Raw genomic sequence first — 18,202 nt, 5'->3', positions numbered from 1 at the left:
TCTGCTTCCTCCCAGACTGCCACAGCCAGTTTGTGGGGCCTTTGAGCCCCCAGACCCAGTCAGTCCCTGACCAGTTCCCCGTGTTGCACAGAGACTTCCCTTTCTGAGCCCTGGAGGACTCTTAATGACCCCACAGAATCTCCCCATCCCAGCTCTGCCCCTTTCTCTGAGACTCAGTCCATCCTATTGGGAGCTGGACACCAGACTTGGCCTTGGGGAAGCTGGACGCTTCTCTCATGTTGCTCCCAGCCTGTTCTGGAAATCCCTCTCAATACACACACTCCCAACTAGGGCCACTCAGCCTGGCCACGCTGCCCTCACGAGTCCTGCAGCCTGAAAGGAACCCCAACTCCCCCATATCGCCCGTGCCCACTATGGCACCCCCGAGTGCCCCTGTCCTCCCTTCCCTGAGCACATTCAGGCCCCAGTGGTCTGCGGCTGTCTCCTGTAGCTCTGACATCTCACATTCGCTGGGCTGAAAATCAAATCCATCTCTGATGGTGGGGCACAGGGTCACTGTGGGCTTGTGCTGTCTGGGGAGCTTGTGGGCAGTGAAAGGTTCCACACTGGGGTGAGGCTCTGGGCAGAAAAGGTCCATCCAGTCCTTGAGAGGCTTAGAAAATACCTGGAGGTTTGTAGGTCCTTATCCTGAAACATCGACTGGCCACTAGGGGTGGGAACTCACATAGCATTGGGGCAAGGTGGGGGGCTCTTCCTGGGGGGCACTGCAGAGGGGGTATAGATGGGATAGGCACCATGGGTGGGCAGTGACAGGCTCTGGACATGGTGAGACCCCATGGCACGGATTCCTCATCATCCAGAAGCACGAGCCATTCCTGGGAGGACCCGCCCCGCCCAATGGCACACACCCACACAGACTATGATGGATCCACTTATTGAAATAGTCGTGGTAACAGGATGGTGGTTGTCAGGGAGAGTGGCCCAGTCCTCCTCCTCTCTCTCCTCTGCCACCAATTTATGATTTCCTAAACTTCCCCAAGACATGCCTACCACTCAGTTGCTCTGACTTCTACTGTCTGATGCTACAGTAACTTATTAGTCCTTGTTTCTGGCAATTTTTCAGGTTTTACTGTTATTATTCAATCTCTATTATGTATAATAAAGTTTCTCTTTCTCCTCCTTCTTCCTCTCCCACTCTTTCTCTCTCTCTCTCTGTCTCTCTGTCTCTGTCTCTCTGTCTCTCTCTCTCTCTCTCTCTCTCTCTCTATGAGCTTCTTAAAGTTTCCCATTAGCAACCTCTTTTTGTTAGGAAATTTTTTCCGTGGCCCCTGATTTTGAGGTATGTAAAATAAGGATACAAATATTTATTTGATAAATCATAAATAAATTTATTTGATTTTTTCTTTCTTTTTGGGTCACATCCAGCGATGCACAGGGGTTACTCCTGGCTCTGCACTTAGGAATTACTCCTGGCAGTGCTCGATGGACCATATGGGATGCTGGGAATTGAACCTGGGTTGGCCGCCTGAAAGGCAAACACCCTACCTGCTGTGCTATCGCTCCAGACCCCTACGTCATAAATAAATTTAAAGTAAAACAAGTATCTTTTAAGTTATGCAAACCCCGTGTGTAGTCTTGATCTACAGTTTAAGAAGCCAGGCCTGGTGCTCACACAAAGTACTACCCTTATTTCTACACATATGTGAACAAAAGTGTGCACACATACATGCATACACATAGTCCATCTTCACTTTTACATACACGTGCACACACATAAAAATGCACACTTTTACACATGCACATACAGTACAATCCACACATCTATACACATGCATACACACACCATGTACATACAGTGCCATCCTCACGTCTACACACGAACATAAAAGTCAGACGTATGTTCTCACTGGTGCTGGGGGCCACCAGGGCCATCCCAGTGATGCTTGGGACCTCCAGGGCTGTAAATGGTGAAGTTCAGGAGGGGCCACGTGGGATAAATCCAGGGCTGGGTGTGTGCTTTGGTGACCCCTGTGACCATCTCCCCTTCCGCTCCCCCTGATTCCAGAGCTGGGGAAAATGGGGGTGAGGTTTACAGAAGTAAAACAGTTTCCCCACCACCCCAACCCTCCCCCCGCAGGATCTGCCCTCACATCTGCTTTAAGGAGACCACATTCAAGCAGCAGCAGCAGCAGCCCCCAGGCCGGTCCCAAGCCCCGCCCAGCCCCCAGCAACTCCAAGTGAACAAGAGAAGAAAGGCCAAGCATTAGGGATCCTGCAAGACAAAGGCGCCAACAGTTCCCCATCCCACCCCACCCCCATTCCCAGCATGTCCCTTATCACAGCATGCCTGGGGCCTGCTCCTCCCTGAGACTCCCGGGGTCTACTTCAGCCCCAAGATTGACAGCACAGATGACACTGCCCACTCACCTAGCGCAGGAGGAAGTAGTGGTTCTTGGGGACCGGGTCCTGGCAGAGCTCCATGACCAGGCTCTCCCCGCCCGCCTCCACCGCCAAGCACCCCTCGGGCTGGTGGGTGTTGTAGCGGATCTCCTTCCGGGATGTATACTCGAAGAACTGCAAAGGAGCCGTCCGTGGGCAACGGTTACTGTCGGCCATGGAGGAATGGACGGACACCAGGCAGGATCAGAGCACAGAGGCCAGGCAGAGAGCCTGAGTGTCCAGTCTTGAGGGTCTGTGAGTGTATGGCCAGAGTTCCCCAAGGCCCCCTTCTCATGCTCTGCTTCTTCCCTGGGTGTTTGAGACCCCACGCTGTCCCTACCCTTGAGCTGGCCAGAAAATGGACGGTCTCAGTAGCTGAGTGGGCAACTCTGAGGCCTGAGCTGCCCTTTCTCTTCTCTGGGCTTTTCTGCCTCTTCCCGGCAAACTTGAGGGAGTTTGATCCAAAGCAATGGCGCTGTAGAATCACTAAAATGTCCTTTGGAGGCAGGAATTGCACTGCCAGGGAGAGGGCAGGCATGGGTCACACAGGGAGACAGGGTGCTGGAATCCAGCTTCTCCGGCCAAGTAGGTGCCCTCCTGAGCCGACCCAGATCTGCAGGGTTTTCCTTTTTCTTCCTCTAACTGTAGGTATTGGTGCACAGTTAGTCATAACTGCACAAACGGGTTTCTCTGAGTCCTATCGGGCACTGCTTGCTTCATTTTCTATTTCCCAGATGTTCTACAATGTCTTGCCTGCACGGGAGAGCCTGGCAAGCTGCCCGTGATGTATTCCATATGCCAAACACAGTAACAATAAATTCTCCAATGGAGACGTTACTGGGCCCGCTTGAGCAAATCGATGAACAACGGGAGGACCGTGACCGTGAGCTACAATGAGTCTGTATTACCTTTGCAGGCAGAGAATCAGTTCATCTCACCCCTCCAGAATTACATGGTGCAGGGCCAGAGGGATAATACAGTGGAGATGGTGTTAGCCTTGCTGACCTGAGTTCAATCCCTGGCATCCCATATGGTCCCCTGAGCACTGCCAGGAGTGATTCCTGAGTACAGAGCCAGGAGTAACCCCTGAGTAACCCCAGGTATGACTCAAAAACAAAAATAAAAACAAAAAAAGAACTACATGATGTGAACCACCAAGAGGTCAAAAGGCACAATATTCCCAAAAAAGACATCTGAGCATGCATGGATCATGCAAGAGGAAACAATCAAATATAAACCATAAACATACAATGATGACAATTAGTTAAAACTAATTTTAACTTGTCAACACAAACTTGGCCAAGAGCATTGATTCATTCGAATGCCTAACAACCAGAATTGGACGTTTACATTTGAATGATGTGGCTCACTGCCTGCAGTTTCTATCTTTGTTGTCTATGCACCAACATCTCATTATGATGAAAGAGAAATCGAGAAGTTCTACATGGAGCTAGAGAAGTTCTATAAAGAAGACCACACCTTCTACAGGATCATTGTGGGTGATTTTAATGCCAAGATAGGACCGAGAAGATCAGCTGAAGAACTTCACATTGGGACCCATGGCCTAGAATGGAACGAACAGGGTGAGAGACTGTCTGAGTTCATCATGTCGACCAAGACCATTCATGGTAACTCACAGTTCCAGAAGGCAGAATCTAAACGATGGACATGGGAGTCTCCCGGTGGACGATTCCACAACGAAATAGACCACATCATATTCAATCGACGGTTTTGCCTGACTGATGTCGCTGTTGTCCCAAAATTTCGAACGGGATTGGACCACCGTCTCCTTCGTGCAAAATTCTACTTCACAGAGCGGGGAGAAAGGGCTGCAAAGTTCAAAAAGAGAACTCCCAGAATGACCACCAACTGGGAACTCTTTGGTACTATTGCGGCAACATGGGAAGATGCCATTGTTGACAACATTGACGAGGAATACGATCGACTGGTTCAGCACCTCCATGAATGTGCGAGGAACGCCAAGAGAGAGATAGCCACAAAAAATCACCTATCTTCAAAAACTCTTGAGCTAATTCGCCAGCGTGGTTTGGTGCGTGCCTCAGGCAACCGCAAGCTAACGTCCAAGCTCCCAAAGCAGTGCAGAGATGCAATCAAGGAAGACCTCAAAGAGAAAAGAGCAGAAGTACTGGGAGATGCGGCAGAAGCCGGGAAAAGTATTCATAACGCCCGCCTGTCCTTCGCCAACTACAAGACCAAGATGACTGCCCTCCAATGTCCTGATGGATCCATCACATCCTCCAAAACGGCAATGGAGAAGATTATCTATGACTTCTACTCAAATCTCTTCGACAGCCATGTCCACTTGCCAACATACCAAATTCTACAGGATGGATATGTCGTTCCCAATGTTCTCCCTTCTGAAATCCGACACACCATTTCGTCGGTAAAGAAACAAACAGCACCTGGCCCAGACAAGGTCAGACCTGAACACCTGAAAAACCTGCCGTCAGTACTCATCAATACACTGGCTCGGCTCTTCACTCGCTACCTGTCTGAATGCAAGGTTCCGTCCCAATGGAAAACCAGCAGGACCGTACTACTGTTCAAGAAGGGAGACATCCATGACATTGGCAACTATCGCCCGATCTGCCTATTGTCTGTCATCTACAAGTTGTTCACTCGAGTCATCCTAAATAGGATTGGCAGAACACTAGATGAAGGACAACCATGCGAGTAAGCCGGGTTCCGCAAAGGATTCAGCACCATCGACCATATCCACACGATAACCAAGCTCATTGAGGTTTCTCGGGAGCTCAAGATGCCGCTTTGTTTAACGTTCATTGATTTAAAGAAGACCTTTGATTCTGTTGAGACGGAAGCAGTCATTGAAGCCCTAGCCAATCAGGGCATTCAAGCCCAATACATCAGGATCCTCCATGAGCTGTATTGCGGATTCACTACCAGGATCTCACCATTCTACAAAGAAGTGATCGTTGATGTCAAGAGAGGGGTGCAGCAGGGTGATACCATTTCACCGAAACTCTTCAGTGCCACCCTCGAGAACATCATGCGACGACTGGAATGGGAAGGAATGGGAGTGAAGATAGATGGTCGGCAACTACACCACCTCCGCTTTGCTGATGACATTGTTTTAGTAACACCAAACATCAGCCAAGCAGCACAAGTGCTGGCTGACTTTGACCGTGAGTGTGGAAAGGTAGGACTACAGCTGAATCTTACGAAGACAATGTTTATGAGAAACAGCCTCGTACCTGATGCCCTAATCGCTCTCAATGGAACAACCATCTCCGAATGCAACAGCTATGTGTACCTAGGTCGAGAGATCAACATGACAAATGACCTGGCACCCGAGCTGCGCAGGAGGAAGAGAGCGGCTTGGAACGCCTTCAAGAACGTCGAAGAAATAGCTAAGAGGATGAAGAACCTCCAGCTCCGGGCACACCTCTTTGATTCCACTGTTCTTCCTGCATTAACATATGCCTCAGAGACCTGGGCCCTACGCAAACAGGATGAGAACTCTATTCAGGTCTCCCAAAGAAGAATAGAAAGAGCTATGCTTGGAATATCACGTTTCACTCAAATGAGAGAAAGAATCCGGAGTTCCGACATCCGTCGACGATCAAGAATCAGGGACACTGTCTCATTTGCCAAGGTGTCAAAAATCAGATGGGCTGGTCACGTAATGAGGTTTAAAGACGACCACTGGACTAGAGCTGTTACCGACTGGATTCCACAGGATGTCAAAAGACCGCGTGGCCGCCCACCTACCAGATGGTCAGACTTCTTCGTCAAGATCATGAACAATCGGTTTGAAGCCCTTCATGTTCCCGGAGCGAACAGATGCCATTGGGCTACACTAGCACGCGACAGGGACAAATGGAGACGTTACTGGCGCCCGCTCGAGCAAATCGACGACTAACGGGAAGTTAAGTGATTAAGTGTTTAAGTTAAAACACAGAATCCAGAGTCTGTGCATAGAGGAAAGAGGGACAAGAAACTCACCTTCATCCTAAGGCGGTTTCTCCAGGTCCTCTCGGGCACACTTGCTTCACTTTCTAGTTCTCAAATATTTTACAATGAGTCTCTATTACCTTTATAAATTGAAGAGGTCAAATATTCACTTTTTAAAAAACACACATAGAGGTGCTGAAAGTAGATAAAGGACCAAACATAATGGCCTCTCAGTATCTGTATTGCAAACCATAATGCCCAAAAGTAGAGGGAGAGTAAGAAAGAAATTGTCTGCCGTAGAGGCAGGGGATGGGGGTGGCAGGAGGGACACTGGGAACATTGGTGGTGGAAAATGAGCACTGGTGGAGGGATGGGTGTCTGATCATTGTATGACTGAAACTCAATCATGAAAGCCCTGTAACTGAATACCACAGTGATTCAACAAAAAAAAATATTAAAATTAAAAAACAACAACACACATAGATCTTCCCCAATTTTCCTCTTTAAGAGGCTCCCAAGACCTTGAACCCAGGGGCCCCTGCTGCCTTTTTCCAGAGAGAAGCGTCACCTACCTGGTTCTGGCCCAGGCCATGACAGGTGTACAAAATGACCTGGTGCCCCACAATCTGGTTTTCATCAGGAGGATTATAGTCAAAGCAGAGTCCTTGCAATCCTTTATTCTGGAGCTACCAAGAAACATAACGGGAGTTTCCAGTTCAGGTTTACACACAACTGAGTCAACCCAGGATGCTGCGGGAGGAGAAACAGCGAGTGAGGAGGGCCCGGCACAAGAGCCAGGCCCAAAAGTAAGAGCTTCTGGGACCTGAGCGATAGTACAGAAGGTCAGATGGCTGGCCTTGCACATGGACAAACCCCAGCAACCCACAGGACCTCCTGAGCACCGCCAAGAGTGATCCCTGAGCACAGAGCCAGGAGTAAATCCCTGAGCACCGCCAGGCATGGCCCCCAAACCAAAAGTAAACAAATAAATAAGAGCTTCCTTAATTTATTCATTTTGGATTTTTTGGGGGGGATTGAAGGAGGGGAGTATCACATCTAGCAATGCTCAGGGCTTACTTCTGGCTCTGTGCTCAGAGATCACACCTGGTGGTGCTTGGTGGGGAATCCTATGGGGTGCTGGGGATAGTGCCCAGTTTGGTCACATGCAAAGGCCTGGAGAGCATCATGCCCCATCATCCCCTCCAGGGCTGCGCTTGGACAAAAGAGAAATGCAGTGGGACGGGGTGGGGTGGGGATGCAGGAGACAAAGGCAGGGCGAGCAAGAGTGACACACTCCCTGGGGCAGGCAGCCCACGACGGCCTCCTGATCCTCTCGGCACCTCGGGAGACCTGGACACTTCACAGTGGCCAAGGATTCAAACGTGTTCAGAGCCCGCTGGGTGCTGACCAAAGGGCTTCCAGAATGGGGGAAGCAGCGTCGCCCAGCCGTGCAGCCCAGGAGAGGGGAGTCTCTACCTTGGCGTGATTTCTCTCCAGAGTGAATGGCACTGGGGCCGGAGAGGGTCTGGGGGGTGAGGGCACTTGCCAGGCAGGCAACCAAGCCCCAGTCTGATGCCAGCACCATCATGAGTCACCACTGAGCACCACCGGGTGAAGCCCAACCCCAACCCCCACAGCCCAAATACTTCCCATTTGTGTGCAGGGGTTTGGGGGGGAGCGGAACGGGTGTTTAGGCCATACTTCGAGGTACTCAACGGCCACTCCTGACGGTGTTCAGGGGACCACGTCTGGCACCGGGGATCAAACTAGGGTTGGCCACACAGAGGGCAAAGCTTAAACTTAACCCCGGGACTATCTCTCTGCCCCCCCCCCCAAAGATTTCTTTTCTCTTTCTTTTGGTGAACAACAGAAGTGACTCTCCTTTTCCTGCCCCATCCTCCTGTACCCCCCCACTGGTCCCCAAGGACCCCTGCGGTGGGAATGACTACCTGGCCCAGACACTGAGACTCGGGTGTGAAGTGATGTGATGGGTAGAGGTGGTGTGGAGAGTCCAGGCAAGCCTCAGTCTCCTCATGCACAAAATCACAGGCAGAACCTGACTCTCGTTCACATGCTCCCACGTGAGCGAGCTGAGAGCCAAAGCCAGCCGGGGGAGGGGAAGAGCCGGGGAGAGGGCCGGGGCTGGGGAGCCCAAGGGACCCCACCGAGGACCTGCCCCATGCAGGGCGTGGGGACCCTGCTGGCAGCACCCCCGGGCGCAGCCCTCTCACCATCCTGAAGCAGCCGGGCCGGTCCTCGGGCACGTGCAGCTCAGGATACACGTTCTCCAGGAACCACCTGAAGTCCTTACACTTGAGCTTCTCACGGAGCTGCCGCCTCTCGGTCACGTCGCCAAAGGACTCCTGAGGGGGGTCCATGCGGTCAGCCTGAAGGTCCTCCACTGCCCCCCAATCCACCCCACCCCACCCCAGTCCTGGGATGTGATGATGCCCCCAAGCCCCAGCTGTGCAGGTGTGGGTGGGTGCCCAGGGAGAGAGCTGTAGCAGCCTGGGTACCACACACACACACACACACACACACACACACACACACACAGGGTTCCCCGTTGCCCAGCTCCAGCCTGGGGAGACCCAGTGCACCTCGATGGTCATGAAGCGCCTAGGACATGATGGGAGCCCCAAACCCCAGCCCTGTGGGCATCCCTGGACACACAGCACTTCTTCAATGGGACAGATTGAGGAAGGCTGGCTGAGGTAGACACGCATGCAAAGCCAAGAGACGGGGCTGGGATGAGATGAGATAGCGCACATATGCATGACCCATCCCCGGCACCACACACACACACACACACACACACACACACACACACTCACACACACATACATACTCTGTGTTGAAGAGATAGCTCAATGGTCAAGAGCACATACAGGAGGCCCAGGTCCGAGTCCCGGCACGGCAGGGAACCCCCAGCACTGAGTCAAGGGTAGAACCCAAGCACCTCCAGGTGGGGGTCATAAGTAAACAGGAACCAGAGAGCTCGTGCAAAGGGCAGGGCGCTTGCCTGGCAGGTAGCCACCCTGCCCTGGTCCCTGCTACCTCATTTGGTTCCCAGAAAAAAAATCACCAGGCATGATCCCTGAGTGCAGAGCCAGGAAGAGGCCCTGGCGACCATGGCATGGGGCCTGACCTCCCCTCCACGACAGAAATACCCACGATCTGAAGAACATGCAGTGGCTGGAGGTAGCTGAAACCCAGCCCTGATTTTCCTAGAAGGAACAAGCTCAGGGTACCCCAACCTGGGGTGGGCAGCATGAGCTGCTGGCTGTGATTCTCAAGGCCGGGTGGGCATCAAGAGACATCAGCAGAGGGTCATCACAACCATGGAGGAATCAAGTAGTCCCCCACTGGCCTCACCAAGGCCCACCGCAGCTTCTCCCTCCGGAAGTGGATGTGCGGGCACGGAGGGTAGAGGGAGGATGGAGGAGGAAGGGGGGGTTGGTTCTGAGGAGGCCTGCAGGGGTGAAGGCAGATGGGGCGGGTGGGAGGAGCTCACCAGGCGTGCGTGGGGGTTGCGGTGGTAGAAGAGCTCCTTGAACTCATCCAGCCACACTTCGGCAGCGCGGACACTGTTGGCCAGAGCCTTTTTGCGTGAGTAGGGAGCTTGCTTGGGGAAGACGTGGCCGACGTGTGAGCAGGGGTGCGTTTCCAGGGTCCCGCCGCACTGCCAGATCTTCAGGGCAGAGGAGTGGCTGGGTGAGGGGAGCGGGTCCATCGGCACGGCTGTCCCTTGAGTACAGAGGCCGGGCACCAAGCATCACCCAAAGAGACACTGCCGAGACCGCACCCTCCAGGGCATGAAACAGGCGGCCCCCTCCACCCCACTTCTCACCCCACCGCCCATCCCTGCCTCACCCACCCCCATGCACACACGGGCTCCAGAGCGCAGCCAAAGAACAAGGGAGCGGCCCAAGGTCTAGCCACCAGAACCAAGACCACAAGCCCATGCACTGTTTGTTCATGCGTGGGGCTCACAGGGCCCAGATTGGCCCGGCCAGGAGCTCGTGGGTGGGTGACAGTCCACACGGGCGGATTACCTGATCTCCTAGCCAGAGAAGAGAGGAAAGCAGCTAGGAAGGAGAGAAGTTGGGAAGGGAGAAAGAGGAACTGCCAGACACAGGAAGAGCAGCCTGGCACCTGGAGGAGAGGCAGAAAGACCATTAAAAGCACACCTCAAAACCCAACGAGGTAGACTCATGCAAGGGCAGAGGGGTGTGAACCACCACACCCCACCACTGGCCCCCAGGATGAACCATCCAGAAAAGCAGCTGAAGGGCTGGAGACACAGTACAATGGGGTTGGGCACCTGCCTTGCATGTACCTGACCCAGGTTCAGTTTCTGGCAGCTCCCACGGTCCCCTGAGCACCGCCAGGAGTGAGCCCTGAGTTTGGGTTTCAACCAAATTCAAAAAGAAAATTTTTTTTGAAAAATAAGACCCAAAAGGACAGTACCTTACGATGGGAGAAGGAAAGCCCTGCGTGGAAGATAAAATTTCTATTTGGTTCACTCTTTATGCAAAGCTGGGATGTTCTGTTACTTAAAAAAAAATTCCAGGGGCCAGAACACTAGTACAGCGAGTAGAGCATACTGCCTGGCATGGGGCCAACCCAGGTTCAATCCCCGACATCCCATAGGGTCCCTCGAGCAGACAGGAGTCATCTCTGAGGGTAGAGCCCGGTGTATCCCCTGAGCCCCACTGTGTGTGGCCCCAAAACAAAACAAGCAAGCAGAAAAGATGAAAAAATTTCTCACAAAAATTAAACAGAGGGGCTGGAGCGATAGCACAGTGGGTAGGGCGTTTGCCTTGCACGCGGCTGACCCAAGTTTGATTCCCAGCATCCCATATGGTCCCCCAAGCACTGCCAGGAGTAATTTCTGAGCACAGAGACAGGAGGAACTCCTGAACATCGCAGGGTGTGACCCAAAAAGCCAAAAAAAAAAAAATTAAACAGAAAATTTTAACATCATCAAAAAGCACGACCAATGGCATATGGTCTTGAAATGTAATATGCCAGACACAAGTTCATTGGGAATCCCACGGAAATGGCGGGGGTTCTCACAGAACTGTCACTCGGGGATTCTGAGGGCAGAGGGCGGCCTCAGGGGGTTCACTCGTTTAGAATGTGACTCTTGCTCCGGCCTGCACGTCCAGCCACTGAACCTGACCCCTTTAACAAGCTCTCCCGAGAATTCTTCTCGGTGTCAAACTCTGAATGTCACCCTGCTATCTACATACAGAGGCGACTTCCTAAAGAGCTCAGCAAGCCTGGCGACCAAAGGTGGACCAGGAGGCAGGATGCTGTGTCTGGGGCCAACCTCGACCAAGGGCAGCAGAGGGAAAGAAAAGAATCAGGGGACCTAGGAGGTTCCTTCCCTGCCTCCTGCTTTTCTAGTTAAAAGCACGTTCTGTGAGAAGGTCAGATGAGAGAAGCACATATATAGGCTGTCCACGTGTCCACTCTCAGGACACTGGACAAAAGGCCAAGGCGGGGGAAAGCCCAACAGGTTTTCATGAAATCCAGAGAGACAGAGGCATGGGGAGAGAGAGAGAGAGAGAGAGAGAGAGAGAGAGAGAGAGAGAGAGAGAGAGAGAGAGAGAGACAGACAGACAGACAGACAGACAGCCATGCACGGCTACAGAAAGAGACAGAGACAGACACAGAGCCACAAGAGAGCGACAGGAGAGGCTAAACACGCACAAGGGGAGACTAGAACACTTACCCGAAAGGAGAATTCGAGGTTTTCTCCGCCCCAAACTTCCATTCCTGTATCATAAGACCCCAGATACTGAAAATATTTCTTACTCACAGCAAACAGCCCACCAGCCATTGTCGGGGACCTGGAAGAGTTGCAACACCTGCGTCTCAGTGCCAGCCGCAGGAACCCTTACCCAGGCCTGATCTGCCTTCATCAGTCTGGGAGCACTGGTGGTGGGGGGGCTCTGCTGGGAGTCCTAGCTGGGGAAGCTCCCAGACCCCTCCAAATAATCACAGAACTGCGTGTGATGCATGTGCTCTCGAGGGGTCAAGGGCAGGGACAGCTGTTTCCAGGGCGGAGAGGGTACAGGCCCGGGGCGTGTCCAGTATAGAGGAATGAACGGTGCTGGGAAGGCCTCAGCATGGGCAAAGTCTAAGCATGAGAGGACCCCGGCAGCTGCAGATGGACCCGGAGAGAGGGCGGAGAGAGCACATGGCTGGGAGGGTGGCGGGGTGGGCGTTGGTGGTGGTCTCACAGCAGAGCCCAGGCACTCACAGATGCAGCTAGGGTCTGCTGGAGGCCATGAAAGATGATTCTAGCACATTTCCCTGAAGCCCTCGATTCCCCCAACCCCACTGAGCAGGCATGGCATCTTCCCCGGCCCCCAGAGGTGGCTCAGGTCGAAAGTTGGAAGGGAAGCACCCCAGAGTGCAGATGTGGGTGTGGGAAACTGGTGGCAGCCGGGTCCCTGTGGTGGCACTGGGGGGCCCTCCCAGCACTGCAGGCTCAGAGTACACGGGAAAGGTCAGTGGGACTCCTTGGTGGGGGATGGAAGAACAGGAGGGAGGGAAGACCAAGGAAGGGAGAGAAGAGAGAGAAAAGGGAGGGAGAGAAGGAGGGAGGGAGAGAAGGAGGGAGGGAGAGAGAGAGGGAGGGAGAGAGAGACAGAGGAAGGAAGGAAGGAAGGAAGGAAGGAAGGAAGGAAGGAAGGAAGGAAGGAAGGAAAGAGGGAGGGAGGGAAAGAAGAAAGGGAGGGAGTGAGGGAGGGAGGGAGGGAAGGAAGGAAGGGAGGGAGGGAGGAAGGAAGGAGTGGGGGAGGGAAGGAGGGAAAAGGGAGGGAGGGAGGGGTGCCAGCATGAGAGCACATTCACATGGCTTTAGGGTATAAGATTAGGGAACATGGTGACTGAAACATGCAAGAAAGCTGAGATGATGTGTGGAGTTCATGCACAATTCAATCAGCTAATCAGTGGCTGAATAAATAGCAGTACTCCTACATTTAAAAAAAACTGAGATGAGACTGTGGGAGGGGCAGGCAACTGACCATGAAGCTGCTGCATGTGTGCATGTGTGTGGGTTTGTGCAAATGTCTTCATATGTGTGCACTGGAGGAGGGAGTTGGGGGGGAGGGAGTATGTCTGGACATCACAGGCTGCATCTGTGACCTGACACATGATCCCTCCTCCTCTGCCTCAGTCTCTAAATCTGCTGTGTGAGCGGCAATGCCAGTGGCCCCCCAGTGGCCACTCCAGCAATCCGGGTGCCACCCTCAATCCGTCCTTTTTCCCAGATGTCAATCAGCTTCTCCAAATCCCCCCACCGCCCCTGAGGTCCCCCCACCCCCCAGTCTCAGCCTCCGTCTTCTCCTGCGCCCGCATTTCTGACGGGGAAGTCTGCAGAGCCTCCTAACACATGCCTGGTCCCTGCACCCCATCCTGTGCCCACCAGCTCCCTCACCACGAGGCACCAGGAGTAATTCCTGAGTGCAGAGCCAGGAGTAACCCCGAGCCTCAGCAAGTGTGGCCCGAAAACTAAGCCAAACAAATGAAACAGAACGCGACCAGCCGGGCTCAGACCCAGGCTCACCCACTGACCAACGCTGGCTCTCGGCCGCCCTCACCCTGCGCCCTCACCCATCCCCTAACTGGCTTCAGTCCCACAGAGGCCTGCCACTAAGTGCTCAGAGTCGTCACCATGGAGTCGCCACCTGACCCAGAACCCCACGCCCACTTGGACAGCCGGAAGTGGCAGCCAGCCACCTCGGGCCCTGGAGACTGGCACTAGTCCAGGGGGCAGGGCACCTGTGATATCAGTCCTCCCGGGTGCATGGCACACAACTCCTGGAAGGCGGACACACCCACCGGAGGTGAAGGGGCCAACAAAACCGGCCACGTTGACACAAGGCAGAATTATGGGTTCCCAAGGCAAACATCTCGGGACCGGCAAGAAGGCAAACGCGAAGGGACAAAGCGTGGTGGCCTCATTCACGTGAGGCGTCTGGAAGGGGGAAAGTTTTTGTGGGGGTGTGTTAGAGGCCATGGAGCCGTTAGGGGCTGGGGTTGACACACACCGCCTGACGGTCGGAGAGATTCTGCGAGGTCGAGGGAAAAGCGCGCTTGAGTCTCCCAAGTTATATATTTAAGAACGGTCAGAGCAGTACATTTTAGGATACATACTTCACCCTATTTTTATTTATCTTGTTTTGGCTTTGGCTTTGGGACCACACCCGGCAATGCTCGGGGGCAACTTCTGGCTCTGCACTCAGGAATCACTCCTGGCGGTGCTCGGGAAACCATAACAGGGTGCCTGGGGGATCGAACCCAGGGCAAACTCCTGCAAGGCAAGCGCCCTACCCACTGAACTCTCTCTCCAGCCCCCTCACCTTTGTTTTTAAATAAACAAAATAGGCCAATGAATATGAACCCCACACTTAGAGCGGGGTGGGTGTAGAGTAAAAAAATAATCAGCAGATGCTTTAGAACAAAACCAGGTGGGGCCCCAGCGAAGCATCCCTGCCCTCCCCCCGGGCGTCTGCTGCAGTTGTTGGGGGGGGGGTGTTACGCTCCCAGCCAGTCCTGACCTGATGACAACGATGGGGGACCGCATCCGCTTCCGCTCCCGCTCAGGGACCACATGCCACGTGAACACCAGCCGCCAGTCAAAGCCACCGATCTGAGGCTCTCCGGAGTTGCCCAGGTACTCAAAAGTGTTCCAGTCAATAACGTCGATCACGGGGCACACCACCGCCGTCTCCTCCTCCCCGATCCTGCAGTGACCACACACACACACACACACACACACACACACACGCACACACACGCACACATACGCACACCACCCAGATGTGGCCAGGACCGGGGTGACCAGGAACAGCCCCCCCATCCAAGCCGTGCTCGATCCCACTCCACTCAGGGCCAGTGTGTGCCCTCAGGTCCCCTGCTTCTGGACCCTGCATGGCATCGGTCCCCAATGCCACCCTCCAGCCTGGGATTCAGAGGGAGAGCGAGACACGATGATGGCTCTGCTCTCAGCCCCTGGCACTGGCCTGGGCCCCTGGGAGTCCAGCTGCCGGGACCCTCTTTGAAGCTGGGGAAGAGAAAGAAGCCATGAAGGGAGCCAGAGTGGGTGAGGACAGAGATGGGGAGGGCAGAGAGCAGCAGGGTGAGGCTGGGGGCCAGATGATGGACACCCACGCCTGGGAGAGGAGACAGTGGGTGCGTGTGCTCCAGAGGCCAGCTGCGCAGACCCTGAACCCCTCCCCCCGCATCCTTGTCCACGCCACATGGGGGCACAGCCCACCCGGAGGAATCTGGGGGTAGCTGACAATAGTGATGCAGCATCAGGAGGGAGGAAGTGGAGGGAGTAAGGTGGGTCTGAGGGAAGGGCAGCCTGGAGTGGTTCCCCTCCCCCCTGCATTTAAAACCCTTTCAAACAATGATACTTAAAAGCATAGTTTAAGACTACAGGGGTAAGAAGATAAAAAATAACCCAGGCGAGGGCCATCTGCTTCCTGTCCATGATTCTGCTCATGGTTTCCTATTGACGCTAAGGAAGGTGGGGGCCAGAGACACAGGACCCCAGGGAAGGTGCCTGCCCGACAGGTGGCTGCCCTGGTTCAATCCCCGGCACCCCATGTGGTCCCCTGAACACCACCAGGAGTGATCCCTGAGCAGAGCCAAGAGTAAGCCCTGAGCACTCACGGGTAAGCCCCTTCACACACACAAATCCCCCCCCCCCAAAATAAAATGCAGGGGCTGGAGCCATAACACAGTGGGTAGGGCATTTGCCTTCCACGCGGCTGACCCGGGTTTGATTCCAAGAATCCCATATAATACCCTGAGCACCACCAGGAATAATTCCTGAGTGCATGAGCCAGGAGTGACTCCCTGTGCATTGCCGGGTGCGACCCAAAAAAGCAAAAAATAAATAATAAATAAATACATAAGAGAAATTACTGTGAATCACCATTTCTGTGGGTCCCTTCAGACTTGAGGAGCCCCAGGCAACACAGGTACTGGATGACCTGGGAAAGTCAGCCCAGCATGAAGGAAAGACGACCAAAATGTGCTGCCTAGGGCTGTGATTTGATAAGATCCACACCATCCTGTTCTTGGCCTCTCTGCCCATGGCAGCACTCAGGCACCTGACCAGCGGCAGTAAAAGCAACTCCCCTGCACCAGTAAGCCGTGGGTACAGCAGCGCCTGATGCCCTCGAAGGCTCCCAGACCAGGGTCCCTGATCATGTGACCAGGGATGGAGCCGTGGCCTGAGACTGGGGGACGGGGCACCCAGGCCGAGCCCGAGGCCCACGGAGCTGGGTCTCCCGTGTTCCCACTGGGCACCGCCCACGCACCTCTGCAGCAGCGGCTCCAGCCAGCCCTCGTGGCACTCGCAGTGGCAGTCCAGGAAGGTGAGGATGTCGCCCTTGGCCCCCGAAGCCCTGAGTAACCGGGCGCGCACCAGGCCCTCCCTCTTGGTGGCGCGGATGAGGTGCACCTTGGGCAGGTGGGCTTCCAGGCGCTCCTTCAGGTGCTCTGGGCAGGAGAATGGGGCAGCCGGCTCACTCCCGCCCTGCCTGGGCAAGGGAAGGCTGGGATGGAGAACTCTAGAACCACCAGCAACGTTCCCACGTGCCCCCCTTGGACCCAGACGCCCAGGTCTCAGGACTGTCAGGACTTGGTGCCCAGCTGGCTCTATCGGCATCGCCTCACGCTCACCTGCCCTGCACTCTGTCATGGGCAACGCTGAATGACCCCGAATACTCTCTCCACGATTTCCAGCCGAGTACATGGCCACCACCCCAAAGACATCAGTCCCCCAGGTTAAGATGTGTGATCCCAATGCCCCACCTGGTCCTCTGAGCACACCAGGAGTGAGCCCTGAGCACAGTGCCAGGAGCAAGCCCGGAGAACCGCCCAGCGGCCCCCAGAACAAACAAGCGAGACTACAGTCCTAAGCGTCCCCTGCAGCCAGGTGTGGCCAGGTGACTGTTCTTCTGCAGGGTGGGAGGTGAGACCCCCTACTAGGTGCTGCCCAAGTCCCCTGGACACCCTTCAGTACAGGTGGGAGTGAGAGAGAGAGGGGAGGGGCAAGGCTGGGGCATCCCAGGGAGCACAGCACCCCAAAGAAGGCGAGTGTTCACCCCTGTCCCCACCCCTGGCCCCCACACCTGCCTCCACACCTGCCCTCACACCCTCCCTCACAGTTGGCCCCCAACACCTCTCCCCCACCTCTGTCCCCAAGACCTCTCTCTCACACCCACCCCCCAACACCTGCCCTCTACACCTGTTCCCCCATGCCTATAGCCCATACCTATCCCCCACACCTGTCCCCCACACCTGCTCCCACACCTGCCCTCTACAGCCATACCCCAACTGCACGGAGACGTTCCCTGTTATCTCCTGTAAATCACTGTTATCTAGAGCCTCGCAGAGAACAGGCCAGCACAGCCTTCAATCAGAACCCGTCCACAGCGAGAATCAGACAGAGCTCAGAGGCAAGAGCAGGGGAGGGGAGGATGGGGGTCAAGGGAGGGCGGGTGGGGGGAGGGGAGGCCAGGGGAGGGAAGAGGGGAGGCCGGGCACCTCTATCGCTGTAGTCATCCACCAGGATGACCTCCTCCAGCAGGATGTCTGGGGACGTCTCAAGGACACTGTAAACGTTGCGAATTAGGGTTGACCAAGCTTCGTTATAAAACGCGATGATCACGGACGTCGTTGGCAGACTTTCATAATTGTACTTCTGCTCTCTGCACCTGCAGAAGCAACACAGCCTCAGGGACGGGGAACACCCTGCACCGGGGCATCCCAGGCCTGGCACGGTGCTTCGAAGGACCTCTGAAGGGAACGTCAGTCATGGTTGAGACCTGCCATA

At 54.6% G+C, this 18,202-nt stretch overlaps 1 protein-coding gene across 1 annotated transcript in view; it reads right to left on the bottom strand.

Moving 5' to 3' along the window:
• The window catches only part of LOC130026606 (polypeptide N-acetylgalactosaminyltransferase 12-like), a 150,053-nt gene that overhangs the window by 131,699 nt on the left and 152 nt on the right, over positions 1–18,202 (bottom strand). Inside the window, exons 2-10 of the mRNA XM_056117445.1 lie at positions 17,914–18,083; positions 16,683–16,863; positions 14,910–15,095; positions 12,074–12,191; positions 9,848–10,024; positions 8,565–8,696; positions 6,906–7,019; positions 2,396–2,535; positions 1,816–1,831 (exon numbers count right to left, since the gene is read on the bottom strand). Of these exons, the coding sequence (XP_055973420.1) occupies positions 1,816–1,831; positions 2,396–2,535; positions 6,906–7,019; positions 8,565–8,696; positions 9,848–10,024; positions 12,074–12,191; positions 14,910–15,095; positions 16,683–16,863; positions 17,914–18,083 (1,234 nt within the window). The remainder of the gene's footprint in view (positions 1–1,815; positions 1,832–2,395; positions 2,536–6,905; positions 7,020–8,564; positions 8,697–9,847; positions 10,025–12,073; positions 12,192–14,909; positions 15,096–16,682; positions 16,864–17,913; positions 18,084–18,202) is intronic.

This window comes from Sorex fumeus, unplaced genomic scaffold, assembly GCF_029834395.1.
Source record: "Sorex fumeus unplaced genomic scaffold, SorFum_2.1 ptg000034l, whole genome shotgun sequence".
Lineage (NCBI taxonomy): Eukaryota > Metazoa > Chordata > Mammalia > Eulipotyphla > Soricidae > Sorex > Sorex fumeus.
This window is presented reverse-complemented; position numbering and strand designations above follow the sequence as displayed.